This window comes from Hylobates moloch, unplaced genomic scaffold (genome assembly GCF_009828535.3).
Source record: "Hylobates moloch isolate HMO894 unplaced genomic scaffold, HMol_V3 SCAFFOLD_12, whole genome shotgun sequence".
Classification (NCBI taxonomy): domain Eukaryota; kingdom Metazoa; phylum Chordata; class Mammalia; order Primates; family Hylobatidae; genus Hylobates; species Hylobates moloch.
In genome coordinates this window covers 47,764,644-47,781,255 of record NW_026652287.1, presented here as the reverse complement: position 1 = coordinate 47,781,255, position 16,612 = coordinate 47,764,644, and the positions used below count along the sequence as shown (strand labels likewise).

Here is a 16,612-nt window from a genome sequence, read left to right as displayed (position 1 = left end):
GGCTGAGGCAGGAGGATCACTGGAGCCCAAGAGTTCAAGGTTGCAGTGAGTTATGATTGTGCCACTGTGCTCCAGCCTGGGCGACAGAATGAGACCCTATCTCAAAAAATATATATAATAATAATTGTATTTATGAATAACTTTTATTTAAATTAAATTTATCAAAATCTTTCTTGGACAGGCACTGTGGCTCATGCCCGTAATCCCAGCATTTTGGGAGGCTGAGGTGGGGGAATCACTTGAGGTCAGGAGTTCGAGACCAGCCTGGCCAACATGGCAAAACCCCGTCTCTACTAAAAATACAAAAATTAGCTGGGCGTGGTGGCAGGCGCCTGTAATCCCAGCTACTCAGGAGGCTGAGGCAGGAGAATCATTTGAGCCCAGGAGATGGAGGTTGCAGTGAGCCGAGATCGCGCCAATACACTCCAGTCTGGGCGACAGGTACTGTGTCTCCAAAAAAAAAAAAAAAATTCTTAAAGTGACTTTATTCCAAATGACATACATTAACGATATAATAGATATCGTGCCTTTTTTTAAAGAGAAATTTGAATGTTTTCAAAGAAAAAACTTTTTGGAAAATGGTATGAAAAATAATTTTAATATGCGCTTTAGCCTCGGGCTACCAGAAGAGCCCCAGATAGGGTCCAGGGAGGCCTCAGTCCCACACCGTCCCCTTCTGCCCCGCCCAGATGGATTTCCAGGCTCAGGGAAGTCCGCTCTCGGGTCCAACCATATCCTGGGAAGGGACGCAGCACCTGTCCCGCCTCCGCCTGTCCGCGAGGTGACGCCAGGCGGACCGGAGCTATCCTCTGGAGTCCTTCATCTCTATGATCTCCGCAGCGGCCTAAGCGACCCGGAAGCCGTGTCAGACTGAGGGGTCAGTGGTTCCGGGTAGGAGCTAGGTGACCCTCGGCTACTGCAGGGATCTGCAGCGACTGCAGCCATGGGGGCGCACCTGGTCCGGCGCTACCTGGGCGATGCCTCGGTGGAGCCCGACCCCCTGCAGATGCCAACCTTCCCACCCGACTACGGCTTCCCCGAACGCAAGGAGCGAGGTGAGGCCCAGTGCGCAGGCGCAGCCAGAGGGAGTGGGGCGCGGGTGCCGGAACCCCCGAACCCGTGGCACCCCGGGGCTGAGATAACCTCAGGTGTTGTATCTGGGTTTGGGTCTAGACTAGGAGTCCACAGGACGTGCGTGACCCCACCTGAATGTGGAGGCGTTCCAGCCCAAGGGCACGGCTTGAGCAAAAGCCAGGGAGCAAAAGTGAGGCGACAAGTGGGGGTTCGGGCAGGAATGCGACGCGCAGAGCTGGGTCGAGTCTTTTTTTTTTTTCTTTTGAGACGGAGTCTCGCTTTTTTCTTTCAGGCTGGAGTGCAGTGGCTTGGTCTCGACTCACTGGCAGCCTCCACCTCCCGGGTTCAGGCGATTCTCCTGCCTCAGACTCGCAAGTAGCTGTGATTACAGATGTGTACCACCATGCCCAGCTAATTTTTTGTATTGTTAGTAGAGACGGGGTTTCGCCTTGTTGGCCAGGCTGGTCTTGAACTCCTGACCTCAAGTGATCCGCCCGCCTTGGCCTCCCAAAGTGCTGGGATCGCAGGCGTGAGCCACCACGCCCGGCCTCGGGCCAAGTCTTGGGGGACGTGGGAAGTCATGGGAGGGCAGGGACACGTTCATTGTACCCCCTTCCTGATGTCGCTGCAATTGTGGGGTATGCACAAGGAAATAAGGAAGATTCGCGCCGCAAATACTGTCCTGCAAAGTGCTTTGTTTTGCTTTGAGACGGGATCTTGCTCTGTTGCCCAGGATGAGTGCAGTGGCGCAATCACAACTCACTGCATCCTCGACCTCCTGGGCTCAAACAATCCTCCCGAGTAGCCGGGACTACAGGAGCACCCCAGGATGCCAGGCTGATTTTTTATTTTTTGTAGAGATGGGGGTCTTGCTATGTTGCCTAGGCTTGTCTCAAACTCTTGGGCTCAAACGATCCTTCTGCCCAGCCTCCCAAAGTGCTGGGATTGCAGATGTGAGCCACTACGCCCAGAACGGTTTTTTGGTTCGTGTGTTTGTTTTTGCTTTTAATGTAGTAATATCACAGGCATACCGAGCACCAGCTCTGGGCCACGTCCCACGTTAGGCACCGCGGATACAGCAGGGAACTGGAGGGATGCAGGCACTGTCTCCAGAGAATTCACAGAGCGGTGGGAAAGACTGTGGAATCAGGCAGAGCTGGGGGGTGTCAAGGCAGGCTTCCAGGAGGCAGTGGCTGGAAACAAAGACGTGAAGGGTGGCCGGGCACGGTGGCTCATGCCTGTAATCCCAGCACTTTGGGAGGCTGAGGCGGGCAGATCACCTGAGGTCAGGAGTTTGAGACCAGCCTGGCCAACATGGTGAAACACCATCTCTACTAAAAATACAAAAATTAAGGCCAGGCACGGTGTCTCACGCCTATAATCCCAGCACTTTGGGAGGCTGAGGCAGGCAGATCACAAGGTCGAGGGTTGAGACCATCCTTGCCAATATGGTGAAACTCTGCCTCTACTAAAAATACAAAAATTAGCCAGGGGCGTGGTGGTGCGCACCTGTAGTCCCAGCTACTCAGGAGGCTGAGGCAGGAGAATCGCTTGAACCCAGGAGGCGCAGGTTATAGTGAGCTGAGATCACACCACTGCACTCCAGCCTGGGCGACAGAGGAAGACTCCATCTCAAAAAAAAAAATACAAAAATTAGGCCAGGCACGGTGGTTTATGCCTGGTAATCCCAGCACTTTGGGAGGCCAAGGCCGGTGGATCACCTGAGGTCAGGAGTTCGAGACCAGCCTGGTGAAACATGGTGAAACCCTGTCTCTACTAAAAATACAAAAATTAGCCAGGTGAGGTGGTGCGTGCCTGTAATCCCAGCTGTCTGGGAGGCTGAGGCAGGAGAATTGGCTGGAACCCGGGAGGCAGAGGTTGCAGTGAGCCAAGGTCAGGCCACCACATGCCAGCCTGGGTGACAGAGCGAGACTGTCTGGGGGAAAAAAAAAAAAAAAAAAAAGATGTGAAGGGGCATGAGTAGGGGTTGACCAAAGAGAGGTGGCAGAGCCAAAGCTTCTAAGCAGAGGAGGGACACAGTCAGGTTTGGTTGCTCAAAAGTGGGCGAGTGGAGTCTGCTGAGTGGGCGACAAGCTTGAGACAGAGACCTCTAAGCAGCCTGGATTTGAGAGAAAGTTGGGAGATGGTATAATCACTCCAGTGTCCTCACTCCAGGGTAGTCCTTCCGCCCCAGCTGAACCTGCAGTTCATTGGTCCATCCACCTCCCTCCCACTGCCTCACATACCTTGCTTTGCCCAAGATCAGCTTTGCAAACGCTAGCAACCTGCTGCCCTTCTGTCTTGCTTACTCTGGGTAAACTCACCTCTTTCCCTTCCTTGGTGTCTATCCCCGTGCAACTGAACGTGATGGGGTGGGGGAGATAAGAAAAAAACAGCTCTAAGCCAGGCAAAATGGCTCATGCCTGTAATGCCAACGGTTTGGGAGGCCAAGGCAGGAGGATTGCTCGAGGCCAGAAGTTCAAGAACAGCCTGGGCAACGTAGCAAGGCCCTGTCTCTACAATTTTTTATTTTTATTTTTTTAATTAGCTGGGTGTGGTGACGCATTCCTGCAGTCCCTGCTGACTGGTCTCCCGATTGGTACTCCGGTGGACTCTATATGCTGCCTGGCCTTTCTCTTACCTCCCGGATCCTTCACTCTCTCCCTCCCTCCTTGATCACTGTCCCCTGCCCTCTCTTTCCTCCTTTCCACCCCTTTCAGCCAGTCACTTTGCTCACTGCAACATCTGCCTTCCTGGTTCAAGCGATTCTCCCGCCTCAGCCTCCAGAGTAGCTGGGATTACAGGTGCGCGCCACCACACCCAGCTCATTTTTGTATTTTTAGTAGAGACAGGGTTTTACCATGTTGGCCAGGCTGATCTCGAACTCCTGACCTCAAGTGATCCACCCGTCTCGGCCTCCCAAAGTGCTGGGATTACAGGCGTGAGCCACCGCGCCCAGCCCATATTTATTTATTTGTTTATAGAGACGGGCTCTCGCTCTGTTGCTTGGGCTGGAGTGCAGTGGGGTGGTTATCACCCACTGCAGCCTCAAACTCCTGGGTTCAAGCGATCCTCCCGAGTAGCTCTGGCTACTCGGTGTGCACTACCATGCAAAGATAATTTTATTATTTTTTCTAGACATGGGATCTTTCTGTGCTCCCCAGGCTGGTCTCCCTAGTACTTAAGCACTGCCAGACACGCTGTGGTGCTCTGTCTTCTGTCTGTTCTGTGTCTCCCTCCGAGGGCAGAGACACTTGTGTGTTCTGTTCCCTGCTGTATCCCCACCACTAAGCACACAGTAGGCAGTCTAATGTCCTTGCCGCTAGCTGATTATAAGTTCGAGACAAAAGAGGGAGGAGTCTAGCATTGCCACCTGGAGCTCCAAGTGCAGATAGGGAACGGCCAGGGGCTGCAGGTGATACCCAGGCCTGGGGCTCAAGCGAGGTGTGAGGTGGAGGGACCACATCGGGCTCATCTACATACGGGGCGGCAGCAGAGAAAAAGGCTTTCAGGCCGGGCACAGTGGCTCACACCTGTAATCCCAGCACTTTGGGAGGCCAAGGTGGGTGGATCACCTGAGGTCAGGAGTTCGAGACCAGCCTGACTAACATGGCGAAACCCGGTCTCTACTAAAAATACAAAAATTAGCCGGGCATGGTGGCAGGTGCCTGTGGTTCCAGCTACTCAGGAAGCTGAGGCAGAAGAATCGCTTGAACCTGGGAGACAGAGGTTGCAGTGAGCTGAGATCTTGCCACTGCCCTCCAGCCCGGGTGACAGAGTGAGACTCCATCTCAAAAGAAAAGAAAAAGGCTCTCAGAACAAAGCATAAGGTAAGGCAGCCATAGAGATGGGAGGAAACCTGGGGAGGCGGGATGTGGGAGGAGCCACAGGAAAGAAGGAAGTGGGAGGCTGGGGTCCTGGGCTGTTGGGTGGCCCTGTGAGAGCCCGTGTCTGGGCAGCGAGGGGGTGGGGCAGAAGCCAGGGAATGGGACAAGGGGCAGGAGAGGAGGATCTGGGCCTCAGTGGGATGAGAGAATCGCAGCTGGGAAGCAGAGGGGAGAGAAGCCAGCCGGGGACGACTGCCATTGAGATGTGAATGTGTCTCGTCTCACTTGCGCAGATGGGAAGGAGCTGGGACCGAGAAAGATGTGGACGTCAGGAGGGCTAGGGAGGCTGGGTCTGAGGGAGGCGGCGGGGAACGAGTGCAGGATCGCCAGGCACAGGCTCCGGGGTGAGTGTCCAAGATTCCTCACGCTCCCGTCGGCCTCCTCCTGAAGGTTGATTTGTCCGGAGTCGGGTTTGCTAGGTGAGTGGGGCACCGGGACCCAGATACTAGTCCAGCTGTCTTCTGAGCCCACGCTTAAGTACCTTGCAGGTACTGTTAGCCCAGTGGATGCTCGGGTAACTTCCATGACCGGATGGTCAGTTCTGAGGCTCAGAGAGAGGCCACGCCGCCTGTAGGGACCAGCCGCACAGGGTCAGTGGGTCTCTCCCCGTGTGCGGCGACGAGAGAGCGTAGAAATAAAGACACAAGACAAAGAGATAAAAGAAAAGGCAGCTGGGCCCGGGGGACCACTACCACCAATGCGCGGAGACCGGTAGTGGCCCCGAATGTCTGGCTTCGCTGTTATTTATTGTATACAAAGCAAAAGGGGCAGGGTAAAGAATGTGAGTCTTCTCCAATGTTAGGTAAGGTCATGTGGGTCACGTGTCCACTGGACAGGGGGCCCTTCCCTGCCTGGCAGCCGAGGCAGAGAGAGAGAGGAGACAGAGAAAGACAGCTTACGCCGTTATTTCTACATGTCAGAGACTTTTAGTACTTTCACTAATTTACTACTGCTATCTAGAAGGCAGAGCCAGGTGTACAGGATGGAACATGAAGGTGGACTAAGAGTGTGACCACTGAAGCACAGCATCACAGGGAGACGGTTAGGCCTCTGGATAACTGCGGGAAAGCCTGACTGGTGTCAGGCCCTCCACAAGAGGTGGAGGAGCAGAGTCTTCTCTAAACTCCCCCGGGGAAAAGGTGACTCCCTTTCCCGGTCTGCTAAGTAGCGGGTGTTGTTCCTTGACACCTTTTTGCTACTGCTAGACCACGGTGCGCCTGGCAACGGGCGTCTTCCCAGACGCTGGCATCACTGCTAGACCAAGGAGCCCTTCTGGTGGCCCTGTCTGGGCATAACAGAAGGCACTCTTCTGGTCACACCTCACTATGTCCCCTTAGCTCCTATCTCTGTATGGCCTGGTTTTTTCTAGGTTATGATTATAGAGCGAGGATTATTATAATATTGGAATAAAGAGCAATTGCTATAAACTAATGATTAATGATATTCATATATAATCATATCTAAGATCTGTATCTGGTATAACTATTCCTGTTTTATATTTTATTATACTGGAGCAGCTCGTGTCCTCGGTCTCTTGTCTCGGCGCCTGGGTGGCTTGCCGCCCACATCTCCCCCCTTTTATTAACTAGGATCACCATCGCCATCATTGCTTGTCATTGACTTCGGACTTGGTTTCGGACTCCTTGGAGGCATCTGCAGACTAAAAGGAGACAACATAAGCATATCAATATTAATAATGCCGGCCAGCAAGGGGTGGGGGAAGGGGAGAAAAAAAAAAAAAAAAATATTAATAATGCCAGTGACAACAATGATCCTCTGAGGGGCTTGATCTATTTGAAGGGATTAAAATCAGATAATTGTTTAGTTAGGCCTTCAAAAATGTCTGAGCCAGGAACAGTGGATAAATGGGCTTGTGAAGCCTCAAAAATTTGCTCTTTAAGTTGCGAAATATTCGAGGTTAAGTTATCATCCCAGGCTTTTAAATGTCTTGAGACCTTTTCCCAGCTATGTTGATCTTGATTATAAGCATAAGGCGTTATGCAATAATCAGAAGTATTCCAATCACACTGTAATTGCATACGGTGTTCCAAGTTCATAACTCTATCTCCCAGCCAGGTTACACTTTGGCGGAGATCATTAATTTGATTAGCTAATTTTTGATCAATTTGAGCCTGAGAATTCCAAAGTGTGGAGGAGTTTTTTTGCCATGCTTCGACATAGTGAGCGGTTTAACAGAATTGTGGATGGCAACTCCAGCAGTTGCTGCTGTTGCAGTAACCGCAATTAGTCCTGCAATGACTGCAATAAGAGTAAAAATAAATCTCTTTGTTCTTTTGAGGATACCTTTAAGAACTTCATTGACTATGTGAATAGAAGGGAAGACTCCCATGGACGATGTAAAGAAACTGGTATCCATACCCCCTCCCTAGCCCTTACTAAGAGAATACTTGTAGTGGGATTAAAAGTTGCATCAATGCACGTGAACAGCTTACAGTTATCACATTCTATAGTTTGTGTATTGGGAATGCTAATTATATTTCCAACCAACAGCATGTAAGGGGGTTTGACACAGCTCCTAATGGGTATCACCCGTTCAGAAATGAGGGTGATGTTGAATGTGGGTGTTTTGGTATTAGTACGAAGGAGGTGATAGGTAGCGTTCCATATCCTTATTCCTGTCAGGGCTGCAGCTAATTTCCATAGTTCAGGATGTTCCGGGGTAACAAAGGGATGAATCATTTTTGGTCTAGGAGGAGCAATGCCTGCGTCCTTCCATTTAAATGGGTAAAGAGACACCCATTGTCTCAGCATGTATGACTGCCATCCATGCTCTATATAATTTAAGGAATAAATAAACTCCGAGCATGAGGTAGTTTTGCCGGAGCAATCTTGCCAATAATATCCTTTTGGAGCCCAATCAATAACAATACCCGTGGCTAGAGTTTGAAGTACAACAGCCTTAGGAGCATTACAATCATCCCATAAAATTGAAGTCACTTTAAAAGGCCCCTTTGTAGGTTTCTTTGGGCAGTCTGGCAGTCCTTTTGTTTTATTAGCTTTGGTAGTGAGAGGAACTCTCCATGCCTCATGTGGAGTAAGTTTGACAGTGAAAAGTTGAAAAGAGTTAGTACTGAACACGTTATGCAATTGATAAGAATCATTTGTAAAGGACGGTACAGTCCACATCCAATTCTGATACGAATAAGCTAAACAGCCAGGCGTCTTCCCAATGCATAGTGGTGGATATTTATAACCACTGGACAGATTTAAGTGCATACCTTCTTCTTCCGATTGAGCTGGAAACCGATTATTAGGGACCAGCATGAATGCACTATTATTAGTGTAAACTTCTACTGGGGAGGCCATCCGGGAGACATACCCAATTAGGGGGAAAAGGAACATATGCCCAGTAAGTATCATTTTGAATTGCCCCAACCGGTGGTATACTTACCGCTGCACTGACTACCATAAAGGCAGCCAGAATTATATTACCGGTCGTTTTTGGAATGCCTTTTTCTTTTAAAAAATTTTCTGTTTGATGAGATAAAACCTTTATATGACCCCATGTTGGTGGAGTTGAACAAGCGGTGTTGTAGGTCACACGGCGAGATTTTGTCTCAATGTGGAGGTTCTGAAGTGTATGTGTCAGGCGGTGAAAGTTGCTCTTTTGTTTCCAATGGGTCTTTGCCTTTTGTTTCTGGTTTCATCTTTGGAGTTATGGTGCAATTTTAATTGTCGGGAGGGAACCCACACGGGCTGTAGTCCTTTTCCTGGGGAAACACAAGCAAAACCCCTACCCCCAGTTATGACTGTGCCTGATTGCCATGTGTTAGTTTTTACGTCCTTCCACCATACCCGCATTCCTTTTTGTGGATCAAATTTATTTCCAGTGAAATGTTGTTCTGCGGCTGTGAAAGGTTGATTTCTTGTTACTTTTAAGAAATTTAGTGTGAAAAGAGCCAGATTTAATTGGGCATGAGGAGTAGCAGCATCTCCCTTTGATTTAGTTGCTTGTTTTCGAAGTTGATCTTTGAGTGTTTTATTGGCTCGTTCAACTGAAGCCTGTCCTTGAGAATTATAGGGGATGCCAGTTGTGTGAGTAATTGCCCAGGTCTGAGTAAACTGTTTGAAAGCAGCACTAGTGTAGCTGGGGCCGTTACCAGTTTTTAGTTTCTCGGGACAGCCCATAACCGAGAAACAGGAAAGAATATGTCGTTTAACATGAGCTGTAATTTCTCCTGTTTGACAAGTGGCCCAAATAAAATGAGAAAAGGTATCAATAGTTACATGTATTACATGTATTACAAGTTTGCCAAAAGCAGGATAATGAGTCACGTCCATTTGCCAGAGAGCATTCTGTGAAAGTCCTCTAGGGTTAACTCCTGAAGACAGTGGCTGTAAAATTAACACTTGACATACTAGGACAGTGACGTACAATGGTTTTAGCTTGTTTCCATGTAAGGGGGAACTTTTTTCGGAGTCTCGCAGCATTGACATGGATTAAAGCATGAAAGTTTTCTGCATCTGTAAATACGGGAGTAACTAATGTATCAGCTCTGGCATTTGCTCTCCAGAGGGTTCCAGGGAGGGGTGTGTGGGCCCGAATGCGAGTAATGTAGAAAGGAGAAGACCTTGCTCTGAGCACAGACTGAAACCTTTGAAAAAGAAAGAATAGGTTATCATCAGGCAGAAATTTGATTAAGGCAGTTTTAATGTTGCGAGCAACATGTACTACATATGCTGAGTCAGAGACGATGTTAACTGGTTCAGGGAAATCTTCAAGGACAGCCATAACAGCAAGCAGCTCAGCTCGTTGTGCTGAAATAGCTCCTGTGCTAAGAACACGTTCTCTTGGTCCTGTATATGCTGCTCGGCCATTACAGGAAGCATCAGTGAAAACAGTGACAGCTTCAGGTAATGGGGTATTTCTAGTAATGTTAGGTAAAATCCAAGCAGTGAGTTTAAGGAACTGAAATAATTTTACATTAAGATAGTGATTATCAATTATACCCGGGAAACCTGCCAAATGCACTTGCCAAGCGATGCAAGTAGCAAAAGCCTGTTGAACTTGTAATCAGGTGAGGGGAACAATGATTTTTTGGGGCTCTGTTCCCGAAAGACGAAAGAGACAAGAATGAGCCTGACCAATTAAGGTAGAAATTTGATCTAGATATATAGTTAGCGTCTGTAAAGAGTTGTGTGGAAGAAAGCACCATTCAATTAAATTATGTGCCTGAATAATGAGTCCTGTTGGAGAATGTTCAGTGGGAAAAATTAGTATTTCACAAGGTAAATGTGGATTCACTGTGGTAACCTGAGACTGTTGAATGCATTTTTCTATAAGTCGTAATTCAGAATCTGCCTCAGGAGTCAAAGACCTTTTACTGCGTAAATCAGGATTGCCCCGTAGTGTTGCAAAAAGATTAGACAGAGCATAAGTAGGAATGCCTAAGGAGGGACGAATCCAATTAATATCTCCAAGTAATTTTTGGAAATCATTTAGAGTTTTTAAGGAGTCTCTAGCCGGGCACGGTGGCTCACGCTTGTAATCCCAGCACTTTGGGAGGCTGAGGCGGGCGGATCACGAGGTCAGGAGATCGAGACCACGGTGAAACCCCGTCTCTACTAAAAATACAAAAAATTAGCCGGGCATGGTGGCGGGCGCCTGTAGTCCCAGCTACTTGGAGAGGCTGAGGCAGGAGAATGGTGTGAACCCGGGAGGCGGAGCTTGCAGTGAGCCGAGATTGCGCCACTGCACTCCAGCCTTGGTGACAGAGCAAGACTCCGTCTCAAAAAAAAAAAAAAAAAAAGGAGTCTCGTCTGAGTTGAACTTTTTGAGGCTTAATGACCTTGTCCTCTAGCTGCATTCCTAAATAGTAATAGGGGGATGAAGTCTGAATTTTTTCTGGGGCGATAACCAAGCCAGCTGCTGTGACTGCTTGTTGTAATGCAGAAAAACAAGATATCAATACAGAACGTGAAGGTGCTGCACAAAGAATATCATCTGTGTAATGAATAATATAGTAATATATATAATTATATATATATTATAATATATAATTATCAGGAGATCGAGACCACGGTGAAACCCCGTCTCTACTAAAAAATACAAAAAATTAGCCGGTCGTGGTGGCGGGCACCTGTAGTCCCAGCTACTCAGAGAGGCTGAGGCAGGAGAATGGTGTGAACCCGGGAGGCGGAGCTTGCAGTGAGCCGAGATTGCGCCACTGCACTCCAGCCTGGGCGACAGAGTGAGACTCCATCTCAAAAAAAAAAAAAGAACCAAAATATGAAGTGCCTCCAGCTTATGTTTTGGAAGCGGCCACTGATCTACCCAGACAGGTTTTTGAGTTTTCCACGTCAAAGGGATGGGGTCTGGAGGCTTGATAGTGACCGCTTCTAAAAAGAATAACCAAGTCCTGTAGAGTCTGCTTTAGGAGTAGGTATGATAGCCTCAGTGATGCCTTGTGCTGATTTTCCTAAACCCATACCTTGAACAAATCCCATTTTAGTCATCATATCTTTACTCTGCTGGCTGTAATTGCCTTTAGGAAAAGTAATCTGAGCCCCCCATTGATATAAAAAATCTCTTCCCCACAGATTAACAGGAATGGGCATAATAAGGGGGCGAATAGTTCCAGTCTGTCCTTCAGGGCCTGTGCAATGTAAAATTGTGGAGCTTTCATATACCTCTGAAGCCTGACCGACACCCACTAATGCTGTGGAGGCATGCTCTTTTGGCCAGTGTCAGGGCCATTGATGTAAAGCTATAATAGAAACATCAGCACCCGTATCAGTCATTCCCTCAATCTTTTTTCCCTGAATATGCACGGAGCACACAGGACGAGTGTCAGAAATTTTGCTGGCCCAGTAGGCCGCTTTACCTTGATAATCTGTGCTACCAAAAACCTCCTTTTCTTGTACTAGAACTGGATCCCAAAGGAATGTAAGGAAGTATCAGGAGTTGAGCAATGCAGTCCCCCGCTGCTGCATTCCAAGGGACTGCAGAGCTAATGACAATATGAATTTCACCTGAATAGTCAGAATCAATTACACCAGTATGTACTTGAACACCTTTTAAATTTAAACTTGAACGTCCTAGTAGCAAACCTACACTGCCAGCCGGCAAGGGACCAAAAACACCTGTAGGAATAGCAATAGGTGGCTCTCCAGGCAACAAAGAAATATCTCTGGTACAACAGAGATCTACTGCTGCCGAGCCTGTGGTGCGGGGGACAAGCATTATACTGAGATTCTTGCTGGGGCTGAGCCATTAGATCCTGTGGGACAAATTGCTGAAGTGGGAATTGGGGTGGAGGTTGAATGGAATGAACTGAGAAGGCTCCCCTCTGGCTGGACGCCCGGGGCTGAGAGTTGAGGAATGCCCCATTGTTTAAAGGGGCCTGCGGCCGGCCCCTCATCCCATATCCCTGATGTTTAGAAGGTCGTAAAGGGTTGCCATTGATATCAAATTTGGAATGGCATTGAGATGCCCAGTGAAAGCCCTTTCGGCATCATGGGCATATTAGTAGAAGGTGGGGTGTCCTGCTGCTGAAAAGTTTTTTGTTGTTGGTGGTGATGTAAGGGACGGCAACCTGCACGCCAAGGGCAATTTCTTTTTGCATGTCCCTTCTGGCTGCATATGAAGCATTGGCCAGAGAATTGTCCAGGCATTCGAATAGAGGCCATAGCTTGTGCCATAATCTTTGCTGTATGCAGAGTCCCTCCCAGCCCTTTACAGGCTTTAATGTAGGAGGTGAGTACATCACCACCCGGTGGAATTTTGCCTTTGATGGGGCGAATAGCCGCCTGACAATCTGGATTTGCTTGTTCATAAGCCATAAGTTCTACAACAAGTCTTTGGCCGTGGCTATCAGGAATTGCCTTTTCTGCTGCGTCTTGAAGACGAGCAATAAAGTCTGGGTAGGGCTCATGTTGTCCCTGACGGCTGTGAAAGATGGGCATACTTTACCATCATCTTGAATTTCATCCCAAGCATCTAAGCAACATTTTCACAGTTGTTCAATAACCTCATCATTTAGTATAGTTTGGTGTCGGATTGCAGCCCATTGACCCATTCCCAGTAACTGGTCAGCAGTAACGTTAACAGGAGGATTAGAGCCCTGATTAAGACGAATGCGTTCCTGGACAGCATCAACCCACCAAGTCCTGAACTGTAAATGCTGAGATTTAGATAAGACTGACTTTGCTAAAAGTTCCCAATCATAGGGTACCAAACGTTTATCTTCTGCTAAGGCTTTTAATGTGGAACGGACAAAAGGAGAGTTGGTGCCATATTGTTTCACTGATTCCTTAAAATCTTTAAGGAATTTAAAAGAAAAACTTTCCCAAGTAGCAAGGCGTAGCTGGACCTGGCCTGGACATATGGGGTCAGGCTGAACTACCGCCTGAACAGTGGGAATGCCAGGTATCGGCTGTGCCCCAGAAGCAGGCAATTGTGGAGCCTGATTATTTCCCTGAGCAGCCTGATTTTCTGGCTGAGGGGCTTGATTATCAGCCTCTTGATCTTGTTGAGCTGCGGGGTCAGCCGCCTGCTGGGCAGGATTAACAACAGGCTGTGGGTGGTTTTGCACTGTTGGGGTGGCAGGTACTGGAGGTTGTAAAATTACAGGAAATTGCCAGGTTTCGGGATCCCCGTATTCCCTTGCCTGAATTATAGCCCTCATAAGCGGAGTGTCATTTTCAGGGATGTATATAATTTGTTGCTTATGAGCGGCAATAGTAGTATTAGCAACAGCAGTTGTGACGGGACCAGGAGCAGGAAAAGGTGTAGAATTTTGAATAGAAGGAGAGTTGAGAAATTTAGAGCCAGATTGAGACCAGATTACCTGCTGAGCAGGTCTTTCATGGGCCTGAAAACCAGGCTGCCACGGCAACTGCAGACCAGGCCTCAAGGGAGCCTGTGACTCTAGCCGAGTCCGATTAGGAGGAAAGGAACCGGGCCTCAAGGGGGTCTGTGACTCTAGCCGAGTCTGATTTGTAGGAAAGGAACCAGGCTTCAAGGGAGCCTGTGACTCTAGCCGAGTCTGATTTGTAGGAAAGGAACCAGGCTTCAAGGGAGCCTGTGACTCTAGCCGAGTCTGATTTGTAGGAAAGGAACCAGGCTTCAAGGGAGCCTGTGACTCTAGCCGAGTCCGAGTACTTAGTACTGGCTTGTCCCATGGTGTCCCCGGAATACTCTGAGTGCTCTAGCTTACCACCAAGCTTATCGACCGCAGTCCTCAGGAATCTCTTGTTGAACCTCCGCTGAATCCCACACTCAGAGTGCAACTTCACACAGCGAGGGAGAGCCCCCACGTCGGAGCACCAGATGTAGGGACCAGCCCCACAGGGTCGGTGGGTCTCTCCCCGTGTGCGGCGACGAGAGAGTGTAGAAATAAAGACACAAAACAAAGAGATAAAAGAAAAGGCAGCTGGGCCCAGGGGACCACTACTACCAATGCACGGAGACCGGTAGTGGCCCCGGATGTCTGGCTTCGCTGTTATTTATTGTATACAAAGCAAAAGGGGCAAGGTAAAGAATGTGAGTCTTCTCCAATGACAGGTAAGGTCACGTGGGTCACATGTCCACTGGACAGGGGACCCTTCCCTGCCTGGCAGCCGAGGCAGAGAGAGAGAGGAGACAGAGAAAGACAGCTTACGCCATTATTTCTACATGTCGGAGACTTTTAGTACTTTCACTAATTTACTACTGCTATCTAGAAAGCAGAGCCAGGTGTACAGGATGGAACATGAAGGTGGACTAAGAGCATGACCACTGAAGCACAGCATCACAGGGAGACAGGCCTCTGGATAACTGCGGGAAAGCCTGACTGGTGTCAGGCCCTCCACAAGAGGTGGAGGAGCAGAGTCTTCTCTAAACTCCCCCGGGGAAAAGGTGACTCCCTTTCCCGGTCTGCTAAGTAGCGGGTGTTGTTCCTTGACACCTTTTGCTACCGCTAGACCACGGTCTGCCTGGCAACGGGCATCTTCCCAGATGCTGGCGTCACCGCTAGACCAAGGAGCCCTTCTGGTGGCCCTGTCTGGGCATAACAGAAGACACTCTTGTCTTCTGGTCACACCTCACTATGTCCCCTCAGCTCCTATCTCTGTATGGCCTGGTTTTTCCTAGGTTGTGATTATAGAGCGAGGATTATTATAATATTGGAATAAAGAGCAATTGCTACAAACTAATGATTAATGATATTCATATATAATCATATCTAAGATCTATATCTGGTATAACTGTTTTATATTTTATTATACTGGAACCGCTCGTGTCCTCGGTCTCTTGCCTCAGCGCCTGGGTGGCTTGCCGCCCACAGCCGCCGGCCAGTGCAGAGCTGGGACTCAGGTGGGTTGCAGACAAGAAAGGCTGGGCGTGCTGCCTGGACCTCCAGGTGCAGGTGGAGGGGCTGAGGGGTACTCTGGGAGAAGGTGGATTCTGAGCTCGGACTCTGGAGAGCAGGGCTGTAGAGAGTTGGGGACGGGCATCCCTGTGGGAGGGGAGGCAAGGATCCAGCATGGGATGTTGAGGTGCCTCAGGGTGAGGGGGAGCCACCTTCTCCTGTCTGGGCCTTGGTGTCTGGAGTTGCCTTTGTGCAAATTAGAAAAGGAGGCCCCTTCAGGACAGTGCATCTGTCAAAGCATCTGCCATCCACTGCTATCTGCCACCTGGATGTGAATGGGGGACACGCCAAGCCGTGGCTTCCTGATGCCATGTGCCTTGGTCCCCTGGGGATCCCCGGAATTGGGTTGGGGGGCCTCCAGCCTGGTTGAGCCCCGCCCACTCTCTGCAGAGATGGTGGCCACGCAGCAGGAGATGATGGACGCGCAGCTGAGGCTCCAGCTGCGGGACTACTGCGCCCACTACCTCATCCGGCTGCTCAAGTGCAAGCGCGACAGCTTCCCCAACATCCTGGCCTGCAAGCAAGAGCGGCACGACTGGGACTACTGCGAGCACCGCGAGTGAGCACTCCCACACCGGCCCACCCACACCCCTGGCCTGCAACACCCCATACCCCCAGCCTTCCACACCCCTGGCCCGCCCGAGCCCCACCCCCAATACCCACAGCCTGCACCCCACCCAGGCCGTGGCCCCTGGCAGGATGTGGCTCCAGAGGCCAGGGACCTGAACTGCACTGAGGTTTCTAGCCGGGCCCCACCTTAGTCCCAGAGAGGGCTCTCTAGGGGCCTGTTGGATGGGGACAGGGCAGGTGGCTGAAGCCACCTAGGTGAGTGGCCAAGCCCAGGTTCCAGTGGGAAGCCCTGCCACCTGCGTGGGCAGACCCCAGACCCAAGCCACAGGCACTGGGACATGTCTTCTTCAGAGGCCTCCCCCACAGTGCTCTGGGACAGCCCCTCCGCTTCCCAGGACTAGCTTCCCAGGGCTTGGGGGGCGTGTCCTGGCCAGGGACCCTGACAGTCCCTCTCGTGCTTTTCCCCCAGCTATGTGATGCGCATGAAGGAGTTTGAGCGGGAGCGGAGGCTGCTTCAGCGGAAGAAGCGGCGGGAGAAGAAGGCGGCAGAGTTGGCCAAAGGCCAGGGACCCGGGGAAGTGGACCCCAAGGTGGCCCTGTAGGGGGTGCACCCCCCACCCTATGGACCAGTCAAATAAAAGCCTTCAGGCCCCTCAACCAGAGTCCCCTCTTACTGCTCCGCCGCGAGGGTGAGAGAGCGAAGGGCAGTGT

The 16,612-nt window shown here is 50.0% G+C and overlaps 1 protein-coding gene across 1 annotated transcript; it reads left to right on the top strand.

The window, feature by feature from the left end:
* Positions 1–866: 866 nt before the first annotated feature.
* NDUFB7 (NADH:ubiquinone oxidoreductase subunit B7) lies at positions 867–16,558 on the top strand. The gene is made up of 3 exons (XM_032169957.2): positions 867–1,055; positions 15,722–15,890; positions 16,371–16,558. Exons 1-3 carry the CDS (start codon positions 944–946, stop codon positions 16,501–16,503), a joined length of 414 nt encoding a protein of 137 aa, XP_032025848.1. The 5' UTR covers positions 867–943; the 3' UTR covers positions 16,504–16,558.
* Positions 16,559–16,612: the final 54 nt, after the last annotated feature.